Source organism: Leucopleurus acutus (assembly GCF_964270905.1).
Source record: "Leucopleurus acutus genome assembly, chromosome: 10".
Classification (NCBI taxonomy): Eukaryota; Metazoa; Chordata; class Mammalia; order Artiodactyla; family Delphinidae; genus Leucopleurus; species Leucopleurus acutus.
In genome coordinates, this window is record NC_139153.1 from 5,820,139 (window position 1) to 5,837,187 (window position 17,049).

The 17,049-nt window shown below is 43.8% G+C and overlaps 1 protein-coding gene across 1 annotated transcript in view; it reads right to left on the reverse strand.

The window, feature by feature from the left end:
* SYN2 (synapsin II) overlaps window positions 1-17,049 on the reverse strand; it is a gene marked incomplete at both ends in the record, with an annotated part of 151,398 nt that overhangs the window by 38,526 nt on the left and 95,823 nt on the right. The window contains 3 exons of the mRNA XM_082848859.1: window positions 2,506-2,662; window positions 4,865-4,956; window positions 6,230-6,287. Of these exons, the coding sequence (XP_082704985.1) occupies window positions 2,506-2,662; window positions 4,865-4,956; window positions 6,230-6,287 (307 nt within the window). The remainder of the gene's footprint in view (window positions 1-2,505; window positions 2,663-4,864; window positions 4,957-6,229; window positions 6,288-17,049) is intronic.

Below are 17,049 nucleotides of genomic sequence, written 5' to 3' on the forward strand. Positions count from 1 at the left end.
CAAGCACACAGTCACCAATTAAACAAAAGGAATATCTGATAAGGGTTATTTCCACCATGCCTAGACAAAAGAATGGATTTGGGAGCTGGGGGTGGTATTGGCAATGAATAGGAAGATAACATTCAATATAACCACTTATCCAGTGTATCAGGAAAGACTTCTTGGATGAAATGGGATTTCACGATCAGTCTGAATTTAATGTTATCCTTATCCCTCCTGGAAATAAAATGCTTTAATTCAACTCATCTGCATCTGTCTCTAAAAAACACCCAGAGTGACAGGATTTTCAGATAAATTTGCAGCAATATGTGATGGTGGCATTCTTGCACTCTCTGGAATGCTACTTTCATTGGTAGGTCTACTTCTGCTTTCAAAATCCCAGTGTGCCTGCCCTGACCAATTTATGAGATAGTGGATATGCTCAGAGACACTGTGATAGAGACAACGTAGAGCCTTTCCCAATCCAGCTGAGGCCTCTCCTCACACCAAGAGCAGCCACAATAAAGAAATTTAGAAAATACACACCAAAGTCATCACCTCAGAGGGACCCTCCCCTCACAGTCACCAGATTTGTTCATTCCCATTAACAGACAGAGAACGATATATAAAATGCCATCAGTGTGGCAGCTGCTTAGTGAAAACGAAGGGAGAGCTTGGTGTTTTGCCAGGGAGCCCCGCTGTTCTCATGCGATGCCAACGGCAATATGCTGGATTGTGAAGGGGTGAGAATGTGAACCCGCACCAGATCCCAAATCCCAGGAGGGGCAAAGCCCCAGGCACAGGCTTTCTGATCTGCCCCTCCCTGGCCTCCAGCACAGTTTTGGAACATAAAGCAGGGAATTAGTTTCTTTCAGATCCCCAATACTAGGGGACCGTAACACCAGGCTGGCAAGCTGGTGGAAGGTACTATGATTATTCCTAGTTTACAGACAAACCAGAGCACAGAGAGGTTTAGTCAGAAGGCTGATTAGTGAGGGTGCCCAGAAAAAAGCTGATAATAGCAGAATCGCCCTGTGTGGCTATGAGGGAGCCAAATTCTAACAGGTATTGAAGGGGTGAGGGCGGAAAGGGCTAGGACATGAGTGCAGTAGGAAAGGTCATGTGACTAAGGGGAAACCTGGTGAAGGCCTCATATGTGCTCTTCTGTGATTAGCAACTCATTCAAATCACACAATTCCTGTAGCCTGTTTCTGCACAACTTTAGGACTCCAGAACCTCAGGCCAGACAGAGGGAAAGGCTGAACAAGTGGCAACTACAGCAGCTCCCAGATCTTTCTACTCCTTGCTCATTGGTCTTTCTCTCACACTGTCAGGTCTCCCTGGCTTCCAGTGGAACAGGAAAACTGAGTTCAGGTGTAAAAGTAGAGGTGATGGATCCATTTAGTTAAAAAACACCCCCTCCAGCTCCCTGAGTCTGGGAGCTTGGGGTCTGGGAACTTCACAATCAGCAACCAGTGCCATGACCCTTGGCAAGCCAGTATGTGAGACCTGAAATGATTTTTGAAAAACAAGAAGAGGAGGATGTAATTACGGGCAGGTGTTTCCTTCCAAGACGACCAGCCTGGAGCAGCAAAGTTATAGGAACTGGATCCCCCAGCTGTCAGAAGGGAGGCCAGAGAAGCCCAGGACCATCACAGGCCACTTTCCCTCCTAGCGTCACTCTTCTCTCTGCTCAAATGTTTCTACTGCCTCCAAGAATTCCAGACTAGCCAAGGAGGAGAACACCAGACCAGCTTCTTCCTCACGTGATAACCCAATTTATGCGAGAGGGACTGTCATCTAGAGAAATCCTTGCCCTGAAACTTTGGTAAGTTACTTAATCCTTTCTGGGTCTCATTTCTCTGTAATAAGTGATAATAATGATAATAACTTCCTTGTAAGGTTATTGTGAGGATTAAATGAAGTTAATGTAGGAAAATCTCAGATCATGGCATCACATAGTAAGTGGTTTTATACTCCTTACCTTCCTTCTTTAATTTTCACATCTCTACGTGAAGGGGTGAGAGCTGATGATCTCTAAGGGCACTTCCAGCACATGTAAGTGTCTGACTGATATATGTGTGGATGAATCTCATTTTAAGGTTGTTGAAACACTTGGTGGGACTCTGACACGAACATCCCTCTGAGATGGACCATCCCCTTGGTCCCCACTGGCCTCAGGCCTTTCCAACGGTTACACCTTTCACAGACAAGAAACTGGCACTTTTATTGTTGTATCCTATGGCTAAGGGCAGAGCCTACAGACCTGTAAGGGCGTCTTCACAGAATCTTTGGTGTGACTTTGCTGTGAGGCCAAAGGTCCACTCTGCAGCAAAGGCGGCCCAGCCCGTGATGACAAAGTCCTACTGTGAGAGCCTACCCTACCCTGTGTCCCAGCTGAAGCTCCTCCCACATCTTCTCAGCTGGCACCTACTGCACCTGGATCACCAGTGGTCCTCCTCGGGACTGGGAGATAAGAGGACCAGGGTCCTACCCTTTTACCTGGTGGAAGGGTAACTCACTCACCACCCACGGCTTGTCACAGAAGTTGTAAATGGATTCCAGGGAGTTGATGCTGGGGAGGCCTGCATACTGCATGCCAATGATCAGGTGGCGGAAGTCCTCATTCTCTGCCATGCCAAACGCATGCTGCCGGATGAGCACAAAGTCTGGTCGGAAGGACCTGGGAAGAACGTAGAAGTCTGCCATCAACCAGAACCTCAGGTCATACATCCTCTTGTCTCCTCCCATCTCCAAAGACCAAGACAGGGAAGGAGTCTTAGGGGTTACCCGAGCCAAGCCCTTCATTTTATCATTACTATTCTTTTATGGACTAGGAAATGAGGTATTATGTTTGGCACTTCTCAAAGGAGATTTGAACAGATTTCTGAAATTCTCTTATTCCTCTGGGTTAAGCACTGTCTTTTTCTAAGGTGCAAAAGCCCTCAGGAGGGAAGAAACACTTTAGACCCTCACACCTTAGGTCAACAAGAATTTTCCCTGTCCCTATGGGATATGACAAGAGCTGAAGCTCCTGTGGCTCCAGAGTTGGTACCCCAAGGGGGTCCCAGCAGACTCTGAAGACAACACACTTGGCTGGCTTCACTGCCCTGCCGTGTAGATCCCTGATCTCAGCGTCCTGCTCTGACTCTTTAAAGCTGCTCCTTAAAATAGGCAGTGCCCTCATCAGGTCCCCGGGTGAGCAAGGGTCCCGGCTGGCTGAGAACAGATACCAGACGTCCCCATGTTATTCTTCCAAAGCGGATGCTAGGGAGGGGTGCAAATATTTTTTGCAGAACTGAGGTTGAGCAACTGGCTACAGGAAGCACTGAGAGTACAGAGTGTTCCCATGCATGGAAAGGCTCCTTGCATTTCACCTCTAGCCAGCAGAGCTCCCAGCCCCAGCTGCTCCACAGGACCAGGGCCCCCATCTTCATGCCCTGATTCCAGAGGAACCCCACCTTCCTGGAGAGTCAGTTCTCTGGCAGCATCTGCCCTCAAGGCTCTAGGCCTTGGCCATTTCACACATGTGTAATGACCTACCCGGTTCTCTTCCCAGGCACCCGACCAATCCCCACCTACAGCTCCAGCCCCACCTGGGCTCAGAGATCGGTCTTTTAAAGTGGGGGTGGAAGGACCCCTCCTCAGTCGCTCAGGGGAGCTAGCATCAAGTCAGGTGGCATGTGCTCTGACCTCCTTGTGCCCTAGTTCTGGGAAACTGGCTCCGGCTGTATGCCTGAGACCAAGTCACACACACTGAGCTCTAGGCTTGCGGTCAGCTCCTGATTCCCCACACTGCAACTGGAAGGGCCTGCCTTATTTTTGCCAGATCCCTCCCAGCACCCTGACATGGGCCTTCCTGTCACCACCCTCTTGTGTCATGCGTCCCTGTGATTCATTGCATTTGCAGTTGGAGGAGCCCACCATTCTCTCTAGAAGGAGCTTCCTGAGCTCACCCCCATGTGGACAGACGTTTCTTTTTCTGTCCTCCTCAGTCTCCAGGATGGATGAGCTCACATTTCCTGACTTGAGGCTCCAGACACCTGAGTTCTGCCTTCCCTGTCACGGACCCAGGTCCTGTTGGACACTGGCAGCCTCAGTGTCAGGGTAGCGTAGATTGAGGTAGGGAAAAGGGTGAAGTGAACACTCTTCCTGGAGCAATACCCTGATGTCTGAAAACCCGAAGCCACGCTGAGCCCCAGGGAAGAAGAACACTGTGGGATCCTTTCTCCCTCATCTGGAATTCCCATCACTTCCCGCACAGAACTGTTGTGTTACAATTGATGATGTCTGTAAGTCACCCAGCACCCTCCTGGCACGTAAGTGCTTTGTAATCGCAAATTTTCTTCCACCCACAATGTCCCTTCCCACCCCAGGCTTTCCTATCAGACTTATGAGTTCCCAGGAATTTAGAACATAGAAAGAACACAGGGCTGGGAGTTAAGAGAATTCACATAGAACACAGGGCTCTGCTACCAACTTACTGAGGGAATCTAAGCAAATCAATGTAAAAAAGGAGGCTGAACCAGAGCAGAGGTTTCCAAACTTTTTAAAAAAAGCAATGGAACCCTGTTTTCCAGGGGAAATATATTCAGAGATAAAAGCCCAGAGCTGCACTGGCTGAGGTAGGGCGGGAGTCTTGGAACACCTCTCACAGGAATCCAGGTACCGCTCAGAGAGCTCTGAGCCCATGAAGCATTCTCTACCAGTGGACTATGGCCTCCCTAAAGGCAGGAGCTGGCTTCCTCTGCCTTCCTCTGCCACTGCCGCACAGCACACATCATCAACTTCTGTATGCTATACATAGCAGTGCTGTCCCACTGCAAGCCAGAGATGGTGACTGTGGTGACAGTGACAGCGACCCAGAGGACAGAAAGGACCTTACCGGACAACCTTTGTGCCATTCCGGAGCACCTGCATATCCACAGCATAGGTCCCATCTGCATGGGCCACCAGGTTGAGCTCTGAAAATTCTGCCTGGAGAATAACAGGAGGAGATTAAGAGTGTAGATTTCATGGTATGTGTTTTTTACTATGATAAAAAATGAATAAATAAAAATAACAGTAGGGGAGTAAGCCCACAGTCCTGATTCTGCGGGGCCCTCCGCATAGCAGCAACAGCATCCCTTCCACCAAACATTTATTTACCGTTTGCAAAGCATTTTCCCAAACTGATCTCATTTAACTCTCACAGCTACTCTATGAGGCAGGAGGGGCAGAGATAATTATCCTTATTTACCAAAGGAGCAGCTAAGTGACTTTTCTGGACAAACAAAACTTATTGTTGGCAGAGACAGGAGCATAACTCAGGCCTTTTGACTCCCCACCCAGCGTCCTTTGTGCTGCCTTTCTACAGAGCGGGAATGCAAACTGGGGCAAACATGCCCTTTATCAATTTCAACATAAATACACTAAGTTTTAGTTTAGGCAATTGGGTTTTTAGTTCTGCTCCGGCCCAACTAGCTGCATAAGATGTTCAGGCAAGTTACTTGTTCTCTCTGGGTGGACAGTTTCTCCCATCTATAAAATGGGAATAATTTTTTTTATCAACCTTGCCTATCTAATAAGTTATTTTAAGAACTGAATGCAACAATGGATAGGAAAAGTACTCTGTATCAATCATAGCACACCATGTAAGGAATGATGAGTAACTTCTATCATTACATATAAAATACATGCATTGTTTAAACTGGACATCCCCCTATGCACTCGAATGGACCTAATCTTATTTATCATGAAGCAAACAGTACAGGAAGATAAAAAATGACCTTTCAGGACTTCTCTGCATTAAGACCAGGAGGTGTGCTTTTCTAAGTTCTCTTTGAAGTGTAGCCTCAGGCGTGCAGAGGAGGCACCACTGGAGGCCACACAACTGAATGGCAGACGTGTGCCTACCCAGCAAGACCATGCCACCAGCAATACGTAGGTGTGGCCATGTCCTAGGAAGACATTCCTCTAAAGTGTTCCTCAGCCTGAGAACCCTGCACCCAGAGGGCCCCAAGAGCCACGCTGCTTGCCTCTCTACGGACACCAGAGCCATGAAGAGAAGTCAGCGAAGTTGAAAGATGCAGCCTTCAGAACCATGTCTCATAGAGAGAAAAGTCCTGGAAAGGGTTGGGGGAGGAGATGGAGAGCCTAGAAGCTAGTGACGGACACTGATCTCCACTTGGCAGAACTAAATGGTTCATTCTGGAATGTCAAGAGGGGCCAACAATGATGCAGATGCAACCCTGGGCTCCAGGCTGGTTACCTGTTCCACTTTGATATCATAATCTCCAAGGACTTTTTTGCCCCGAAAGCACTTGGCCCTGGAAAAAAAGGGAAAAAAACCCACACAAATTAGTTCTGTACAGGTGTTTGTGGTCAGAAATTCACTCTCACAAAGACGAGGACCATGGCAGACAGAATCCCAGAATGAGAGTCAAGAGACCTGGGTCAGTCTGCTATTGGATCACCATGAGACAGCCTCCAGTCAAACCACGGCCTCCCCTCTATAAAATAAACCAAGAGGCCTTTCACTCTCAGGCATTGTCATTTTATGATAACATCCTTGGTCTTTCCAAAAGGAGGCTAGAAGTAACAATTTCCCTAATGTTACTCCTGGTAAAGACTAGGTCAATTTTATACATCCCTATAGTTTCCTTATCTTCCCCCATCCTGCCTTTCACTCTGATTTTCTAGTTGGTTTCCACCCTTGGAATTTTAGTTTCTAAGGAAACTGTTATTATTTTACCTCTTCATACCCATACTTCCAAAAAGGATTTGAGACAATAATTTAAAAAGCAAATATAGCCAACAAAACAAGGATTAAAGGACAATCAATGAATGAAGGAGAGTTAATTATACCAGAAAAAAAGCAGAGGGCAGGGGGAGAGGCTGAAGAAAGCTACTATAATTGAACACAAAACCTATCCTGTGTTTCTGGGCAGTCAAGAGAATGAGTCAAGCCTAGATACACTGTACTTATTATCTTCCCGTTTTGTCACGGAGCTGGAGGAACCTCACGTTACAGCTGCTGGTAAGAGGACTGTTTATGCTTATATTTATAGCCATTGCTACTTTGCTCTTCACCTCCCCTTCCTCTCATAAGAGTTTCTTATGTGCCTTTATAGGCTGGTTCTCCACCTGTAAAAAGGGCCCTTCCACATGCTACCTAGGTTGGGCTTGCTTTCCCAGTGCTTGAAATTTCAAATTATATGTTTCACTGGAGGTTTTCTAAAAGTCCCTTTCCAAAACAAAGGGATAAACTAACATTTATTGGGCATCATGTTCTAGGAATTATGTGCTAATTTCTTTCAAGAACATTTCATTTAGTCCTCATAACAACTTATGAGATAGGGAGAAAGGCATTCATTTTCGAGATGAGGAAACCAAGACTCAGGGGATAAAAATGGCACACTCAAGGTCATATGGCAAGTTAGTGACAGAACCAATATTCACACCCAAGTCTGAGTCCAGAGTCGTTGGCGCTGCACAGCACTGTCTCCCTCTGCTTATTCATTCTTGCCATCCTCATTCCCACCATTACAAAAACTGACTTGTCATGTATGCTGCATTGCCTGTGTCTTTCCCCATTTTCTCTCTTCTGTGCAAAAGGGACTTGATGTTGTGAGCACTAGTTCCACTACAAATACTTCCTACACCGGTTCCTGTGAACTACCCAGGACGAGGCCAGGCTATTTCCTTTCCGATCTGGTTCTGGAACAGTCTGTTCTAGGAAGTTGTCATTTGTCCTATCCAAGTCCCTGGCTACCCTCAAATTGCTCCTCAGAGGCATTCAGCCATCCTGGAGCTGGAGCACTGGAGTCCATCCCCCTACCTCTGCCCCAATTCCTTACTAAGCTTCATCAGCTTGCTTCCAGAACGCTGTTCAACGTTCACAGCTCAGCAAGCCCCTTGGGCAAGGGGTCTGTAGCACATCCCATTCCTTTTAGGGTTCCATCTTATTTATGGGTTTAAATAATAGTGTATGCATGGCACTATCACTGCTCTGCAGATCTTGAGGACTCCGTAGGTCTTTGTCCACGACTATAAACAGAAGGAACTGGAGTAAATGATCTAAGAGGTTCCTTCCCTGTGTTGGTGAGGTGTGCCTACCCTGTTACCAGCAACGCTTTTCTGATGCTTCCTCCCATCTTCCTGTCTCAAAATAGCTCTCCTTCTGTGAGGTAAGTCTCAGAGGCATTAACAATAACCTCTCATTCTGTATGATGCCTTGCATTTTCAAAGCACATTCTTGCCTTATTTGTTCCTTACAACTCTGTGAAGCAGCCAGGACAGACAGTGCTGTCCATTTAACCAATGGGGAAAGAAACCCAGAGCAGCTAAGTAATATGCTCAAATCACAGAGAAGTTCATAGGAGTTAAGCTTAGAACTAAGAGTTTATGTCTAGGTACTTAGGTGCTGCCAAGGTTTTTAATTCACTCATTTATTTTGTGGGTTGTGAACACTGATATTGAAGTATAAATATAGATTCTGTCTGCATTTATCTGCCACTTTCTGCACCTGCCCATTGACCAAGTTGGCTAATGATACTGTTTTCAGGCCTTGTGCCCACCCCCAACTCTCCGATTATCTTAAAGCCTTTTCCTTAAGGCAATCTGTCCTCTTGGAAATGTTAGTGTTTCTGGCTCTGGGTGATGGACCTCTCTTGGCTGAGCCACAGTCTTATAGAAAAGGAGCCAACGTGGCAGGCGATGGAGCAGAGTCTTCTTCTGGAGAATGAGCACATTCTCCCAGGTATTTTCATGAAAAATTTTGTAACTTACAAGCAAGTGACAGAATTCCTTCCTGATCCTAAGAGAGCACTGTTAGTAAGCAGCGTGCTAGAATTCAGAGGGGTTCTGGATCACAGGGCTCTGGAATCACAGTCTGCGTGGGAATCCTAGCTGTACACTTTTTTGGTTGTGTGACACAAGCAAGTGGCTTAAAAAAAAAAGTATGTCACATGGTTAAACCAATAAATCTATCTATCTTCAAAAGAATAAGATGGATAAGATGAAAAATACATTTTACCTTTCCCATTTCTCTTTCATCATACATACTCCCCATTATCAGTTGCAAGCATATCCTTCCAGTGTGTGAAATTGTGTGCATATATCTGCATACATATATGTTTCAAACATATGGCATCATGCTATATAAACTCTTCTTTTTTGAACCTTAATTTTTTATTGCACTTAAAAATATACCAGTCCTTTGGGTAGTGTAGACATTTTAAAATATTAATTCTTCCCAATCCATGAACACGGGATATCTTTCCATTTACTACTTTATAATAACTTTGTATAGAATATAACCTATGAAAATGTTGTATGTTACTATGTTGTATGCATGAAACTAATATTGTAAGTCAGCTCTACTTCAATTAAAAAAATACATCTTAGTGATATGCTTTCAACACATACTGATAGACCTCTTTCTTTCTTTTTTTTTTTTTTTTGTGGTACGCGGGCCTCTCACTATTGTGGCCTCTGCCGTTGCGCAGCACAGGCTCCGGACGCGCAGGCTCAGCGGCCACGGCTCATGGGCCCAGCCGCTCCGCGGCACGTGGGATCTTCCCGGACCGGGGCACGAACCCGTGTACCCTGCATCGGCAGGCAGACTCTCAACCACTGCACCACCAGGGAAGCCCTAGACCTCTTTCTTTGTAATAGCTGCATGAAATTCCATTTGAAGGTCATACAGTAATTTAACCAATATTTACTGGTGATATGGAGGTTCCTTAAAAAACTAAAAATAGAACTACCATACGACCCAGCAATCCCACTACCGGGCATATACCCTGAGAAAACCATAATTCAAAAAAAGTCATGTATCACAATGTTCACTGCAGCTCTATTTACAATAGCCAGGACATGGAAGCAACCTAAGTGTCCATCAACAGATGAATGGATAAAGAAGATGTGGCACATATATACAATGGAATATTACTCAGCCATAAAAAGAAACGAAATTGAGTTATTTGTAGTGAGGTGGATGGACCTAGAGTCTGTCATACAGAGTGAAGTAAGTCAGAAAGAGAAAAACAAATACCATATGCTAACACATATATATGGAATCTAAAAAACAAACAAAAAAAGGTCATGAAGAACCTAGGGGCAAGACGGGAATAAAGACACAGACCTACTAGAGAATGGACTTGAGGATACGGGGAGCGGGAAGGGTAAGATGGGACAAAGTGAGAGAGTGGCATGGACATATATACACTACCAAATGTAAAATAGATAGCTAGTGGGAAGCAGCCGCATAGCACAGGGAGATCAGCTCGGTGCTTTGTGACCATCTAGAGGGGTGGGATAGGGAGGGTGGGAGGGAGGGAGACGCAAGAGGGAAGAGATATGGGGATATATGTATAACTGATTCACTTTGTTATAAAGCATAAACTAACACACCATTGTAAAGCACTTATACTCCAATAAAGATGTTAAAAACAAACAAACAAAAAAACTCCCCAAGTGTAGGGACTTCCCAGGTGGTCCAGTGGTAAAGAATCCACCTTCCAACGCAGGGGACATGGGTTCGACCTCTGGCCGGGGAACTAAGATCCCACATGCCACGGGGCAACCGAGCCTGGGCACCTCAACTAGAGAGCCTGCGTGCCGCAAACTACAGAGCCCATGCCCCCTGGAGCCTGCACGCCATAACTAGAGAGAAGCCCGAGCACTACAATGAAGAGCCCGCAGGCTGCAACAAAAGATCCTGCATGCCTCAACAAAGATCGCACGTAGCACAGCTAAGACCCAATGCAGCCATAAATAAAGAAACAAACAAATAAATAAATAATAAATAAATCTTAAAAAAAAAATTACTGGTGAGCGTTGAGATTTCCAGTGTTTGGATTGTTTTTGCTATTACAAACAGAGCTACAATGGCTTACATTTAAGAATATATTCATAAGATAAATTATTTTTTCCAGCTTTATTATGTTATAATTGACAAACAAAATTATAATATTTTAAGTGTACACCATGATGATTTCATACATGTATACTTTGTGAAATGGGATAAGCACAGATTAATTACCACACCTATCACCTCACATTACTACCTTTTGTGTGTGTGTGTGTGTGTGTGTTGTGTGCATGTGTGTGGTGAGAACACTTTAGATCTACTCGCTTATAAGCAAATTTCAAGTATACAATACAGTATCATTCACTACAGTCACCACATTGTACATTAGAAGGCTAATTTATTGCAGAATTGCTGGTGTAAGGAACAGACAGAGTTTTTACTGATATCGGCACACTGCCCCCCACCCAAGAAAAAGATTATATCACTCTCCCCAGTGTTTGAAAGTTTGGGAAAGTTACTTCACCTCCCTTAGTTACCCCCCCCCCCCCACAGTCCCTTGCTTAAGCTGGGCACGGAGAAGGTGCTCAGTAAGGACTTTCCAACAGCCAGTCTTGTCAAATCAATCCAAATTCACCCCCTGGTGCTCAGTCTAAACAGAAACCAAGATGTACATCCTTGAAGCACGGACTAAAAATATCTATGGTGCGTGTGTTGTCAATTTCCCCCTATTGTAACATTTTCTTAACAAGCCTACCAGCTGAGGATCTTTGTGAGTTTAATGGCTTGCCCAGGCAATGAACCACCTCCCCTTACTGCTAAAATGAGTGGAGGCTTCTAGGTTTAACTCTTCTTACTCAAGGCACAGAACACCCTCAGGAATTCCCATGCTCTTGCAAACTAGGGCTCATGAGGCTGAGGAGACATCATCAGAGACTTCTCTGCTAAGGCTGCCTCAAAACTTGGCCCAATCTTGCTAAGCCCAGCTTAAATACTCCCTCTTTATGCATGGGGAAATGGAGAAAGGTCTAGAATTAGGAGCCAGGGGAGCTGAGTTCAGGCCTAGTTCTACCACTTCTCAGCTGTGTGACTTTGGGCAAGTAACAGCCTCTCTGAGCCTCAGTTTCGTCATGTATAAAATAGGGCTAATAATGATTTTAATAATAATAGCAAACATTTACTACATACTAACCACTATCTTAAGTATTCTATGTATCTTACCTCATTTAATAATACCTGACTCACAGGTTGCTGTGAAGACTTAATGAAGCCAGGTAAGAATAAATGACATGAAAGTATTTTGGAAACTCTGAAATATTATGCAAATATAACGTACTATTAGCAAAATGCAACAAACATTCATGTACCAGGTATTACTGCTGTTTTACTATGACCAGAGCCAACATGCCTTCTTCCTCTTCTGAACTTGCATCCCATTTATTGTCTACTCCTGATATCTGGCTTATAGCATCATCATCTGATACCACCTTTCAAACTCAGTTGTCTAATAATCTGTGATACCCCTCCCCCACACCAGCCTCAGATCACTGGATTATGCAACAATACTTCAGAGCAAGGACTATCCAAATGAGCCCTGGATTCTCCATCATTTTGTATTTTAAATATTGATTATGTCCTGTTGTCATATTACATGCTCTGAGCTAAGGCTTGTACAAATATAATCAACATATTATAAATTTCCAACGACTTCCCTAAACTGTGTACTTATTCACAATCAGGGCTTGCTTATTGACTGGAGATGTTAGGAGTGATGGTGCTGGCTGGACAGATGCAGAAAACCAGAAGAGGCCACCCTCAGGACTGAGTGGACTGAGTGTGTCTCTGCAGCCCCAGCCGTCTTCTCCTTTCTTCTTGCAGGCGCACGTCCCAGGGTGTCATGTTCTTTCTTCTCTCTTCTTCCCCACATGAAAATCTGTTCTCAATCTCCATCCACACTGGAACTAAAGGACCTAAAAACAGCCTAGAGTGTAAATCCTCCCTGGGTGCCTGAGGCTCGCACAGGGATCAAATCCTCAAGCTAGAAGATAAAAGCACTAACAATGCACCTAGTAAATGCCTAGCACGGGTTAGACATAAATGTCCAGACAAGGTGCTTAGTTTCTGGGTCTTATTGTCTATAACTCAGGCCCTATTCTTTTGGTCAAGCATCTCAAGGCATCAAGAAATTAGAAAATAAACTAGAAATAGTAGAGGAATCTATTCCCCACCCTACACTCAAAGGGTAAACCAGGCCTGCTGGTCTTGGAGAGAGTTTGTGGGCGCCTGCCGCCACCCCCTGGCAGGATGTGTACTGCAGACACGCCGTAGTCCTAGCTCACTCACCCACTGAGCTGACTCCACTGGCTCAGTGATAGCCCTCCAGGTGCTTATTTGCTGCTCTGACAAACCATGCCTGAAAATTCACTATTTCTCCTAAAAAGTGTGTGTCCACATACCCCAAGCTAGATAGTTGGCTTTTTGCCATCTGTAGAAAGAAAGGATGTGATTTATCAATAAATTCAGCCACAATTTACTGAACACCCAGTGGTAGGTGCTGGAAATGTAAAAATGCATTAGTAGGTGCCAAGTAGAGAAAGCACAGTCTAGGAAGGGAGACCAATATGCATGTCGGTAATTGCTAAGGACCCTTTCAACTCTTAAGATTTATAGCTAATATTCACATTCCCACCTTTCAATCTTTTCCTTAAAAAAAAGAATTTAATGCACACGACTAAAACAACAGCAACAAAAGTTTCATCTAGCTCAGAAAGATGTACAGTGAAAAGTAAGTTTCCTCTACCTTCATGAAGCTCGCAGGTTAGTGGTGGGCAGAAGCATAAATAAAAGATCATAATACAGGGTAGGGGTGTGGACAAGGCACTGTGGGGACCCAAAGGAGGGAGTTCTCTGCCTGGAGGAGCCTGGGAAGGCTCCAAGGACGCAGCTGAGTTTTAAAGAATGAGGAGGAATTTGCCACACAAGAAGCAGAGAGCAGAATTGAAAGGCACAGAGGCTGCCTGAGTACAGAGCGCTGCAGCGGCCCAGCTGACTGGGGGAAGGGCATGCAGGCTGAGGCTCCTGAGAAAGGGAAGGGATGGCCTGTCAAAGAACTTCAAATGTCAGGCTGAGTAGTTGGGATGTAATGGCCAGCTTCCAAAAGAATTTTTTTAACTTTTTATTATGAAAAATTCCATCCTCAGTAATCAACATTTGGCCAGTCTTTTTCATTTATCACCCTCACTGTTGTTAGGACTGTTGTTTGATTGTTTTAAAGCAAATCCCAGACATCATGTTATTTCTCGTGTAGAATTTTAAGTAATATCTCTAACTGGTAATGCCTTAAAATTTTTGTTTACTGTGGCAAAATATATATAACAAAATTTGCCATTTTAACCATTTTCAAGTGTACAATTCAGTGGCATTTAGTGCGTTCACAATGTTGTGCAACCAACATCGCTACTTCCAAAACTTTTTCATCATCCAGAACAGAAACTCTGTGGCCATTAGGCAGTAACTGCCCATCCCCCCCAAATCCACCCCCCAGTCCCTGATAACCTCTAACTTACTTTCTCTTTATCCCAGGGAAATGACTTTTTAATAATTATTATTATTTAATAATTAATAATAATTTAAAACATCTTTACTGAGTCTATATTCAAGTTTTCCCAACTGTCTCCCAAAACACTGTCAAAGATTTTAAGCAGAGAGGTGACATGATCAGATGTGCCTAAGATCTGATAGGCCACGTTGTCTGGGACACAGAAGAGATGGCAGGGAGCCAACCAGGGCTTGAGATCATTTGGGAAGCTGGTGCAGTAATTAGACTTCAGGACTTGCTGTTTTCCTGATACATGGCAAACCAATAGCTACTGTACAACACTCATCAGGCAACTCAATTGATCATTTGACTGCTCAGGGCTAGGAATTTAGAAGCTAGCTGGGAAACGACAGTGATAGAAAGTGGTATAGGACAGACACCTCATATAGATGTTCTGGAACAAAGCCATAAATGAGACATAAAATAGGCGGGCCTTATATTGGTAAAGGGGTTCTTAACTCAAATTTGGATTTGTAATCTAATTCATAAACCATAAAACTTGCTTTCAGTACATGGAGAAATGCCTGTTATAGATAACTGGTTTAGGAATAAGATACAAAGACTTGGAAGAAGTGAACAGTTTTCTGGATAAAGGCAACGTTCTGTGGCTGGTCCTTGATATTATTAATTCAGTGATTAAGTAGTTAAATCAAATTCTCTGCTACTTCTTAGATAGAAAGCAAGCTGCATGGCGTCTTAGTTAACATTCATATAAATGATCTGGAAAAGAGTGCATGGGGAAATTGCCAAATTTGCAGATGGCATTCAGCACTTCCAGGGATTAAAATGCCAAGTTGATTAGATATAAAGTGAAAGAAGATGTGGACGTGGGCAGAAAAGTGGCAGAGGAGTTTTAATGTGACTAAGTGTAAGAAAACATATTATATTCAATGGAAAATGATTTTATCAGGGGATCATGAGTGTTCCACTACAATCCAAAAAAGAACCTGAAATAAAAGAAAATTATTTCCTTAAGACAGACATTAGTCCTGTGAGATGTAACAGAAAAACACAAAAAGACTGAGAGTGAAAGGTGAAAAATCATGTTGATTATCATCAGAAAGTTTATTGGAAACTCAACATAAAGGGTTTCTTACACTCTGAACTCACCTTGTACAAGTCATAGTACTTTCATATTTGTGATACAGCATATCACGTCCACTTGTCTAAACACAAATGACATGATGAAAGTAGAAATGGCCCAGAGAAAAACAGAACAAAATAAAAAGGCTCTGATTTTAGGAGAGGCTGATATAATGAGTCTTCTTCAGTCTGTAAAGGTAAAGATCCAAAGGGCACAGAAGGGTGTAAAGGAGGGAAAGAGAACTTGAGAGACTACATACTACACACATTATTCATCCCAGATATCCAAATTAATCTCACGATATTTCATGCCTTACAGGAACGTCATTTCAATGCTTCTGGTTTTATAGGAAAAGGAAGCTCGGATAAAATAAGTGACTTGCTTAAAAGTAGCAGTGAGTAGGTGGCAGAGCTAGTAAAATTAAATTTCAGCACTTCTGATGATCAAGTTTAGAAATCGTATATTTTAGATGGGAACTGGGCTCTACTCATTTTTGTAGCCTCAATGCCTGTCTTACTCTTCAACACACAGCAGATGCTCAGAAAATGTTTATGGAGTTATTATAATGAATACAGCTAGACATTTGGAGGTTAATATCAGAAAGAGTAACCATGCTCAATCTGATAGAGTCCTGGGCTTGTAGATCTCTGAGGACACCTACTTAGTCCTTCCCTGGAGTTCATAAAATTCCATCAAGTGACCTGCAGGAGGGCTTCAACAGACTGAGATGGCACATGAGACCCCTTAAGAAAAACAGCAATCTCAAAGTTCTGAAAATGACTAATTTCTGAGTAAACACACCAGCTGTGACTTCAGTTGGTAACAGCAAATCAGTTTTTCTGAGCAGATTTTCTGAAGATCTCTATTTTGGGGAATAATTAAATGATGCAGTATCACAAGATAACAAGATTATCAAACACAGAAGAAATAAAAAAGAATCCTGTAACTCAGGAGAACACATGATGGGCAGATTAGCTGCATTTGTCTGTAATTACAGTGGAGCTACAGAACAGAATGCTTTGGAGTCATGGGACAGATTCACTTTCCATGACTGGCTTATAAAATTAAATCAGGCTGATTTGATATTCAAGTAGGTCAGTATTAAAGTTTGCTTTGGAGAAATATCAAGCAAGTATAATTTTTGAAAGATATGGATTTCTTTTATACCAGAAAAACAGGGATCCTAGCATTGACAAATGTCCAGGTTCAATTCCAGTGTCAGGTCACAAATCATACCCACAATCACCACTACCATCAAAGCCATCCATCTCTAGATACAGAGAAATGTCCTCTATGATCTGACCCCATCCTTCTATTCTAATCTCCCACTGTTTCCCTCCTGCAAGACTGCTGCAGAGTCTGTGTGAATTAGAAAAAGGCATTCTTTCCTGCAGGTGGACACTCCTACACCAGGGTTCTTGGCTTGGCAAGCAGAGTGTGGGTCTGCGTTTCACCCCGCCTTGTCTCCTCAGTCAAATGCCCTTGTGTGGTGAACAACCTGAACAAGCATATGCAGGCGCCCTGTCCTGCTACCATTCAGACACTGAATGGTACTACTAGGTCAAACTGCCATTCAGACACTCTTTCCCAACTATC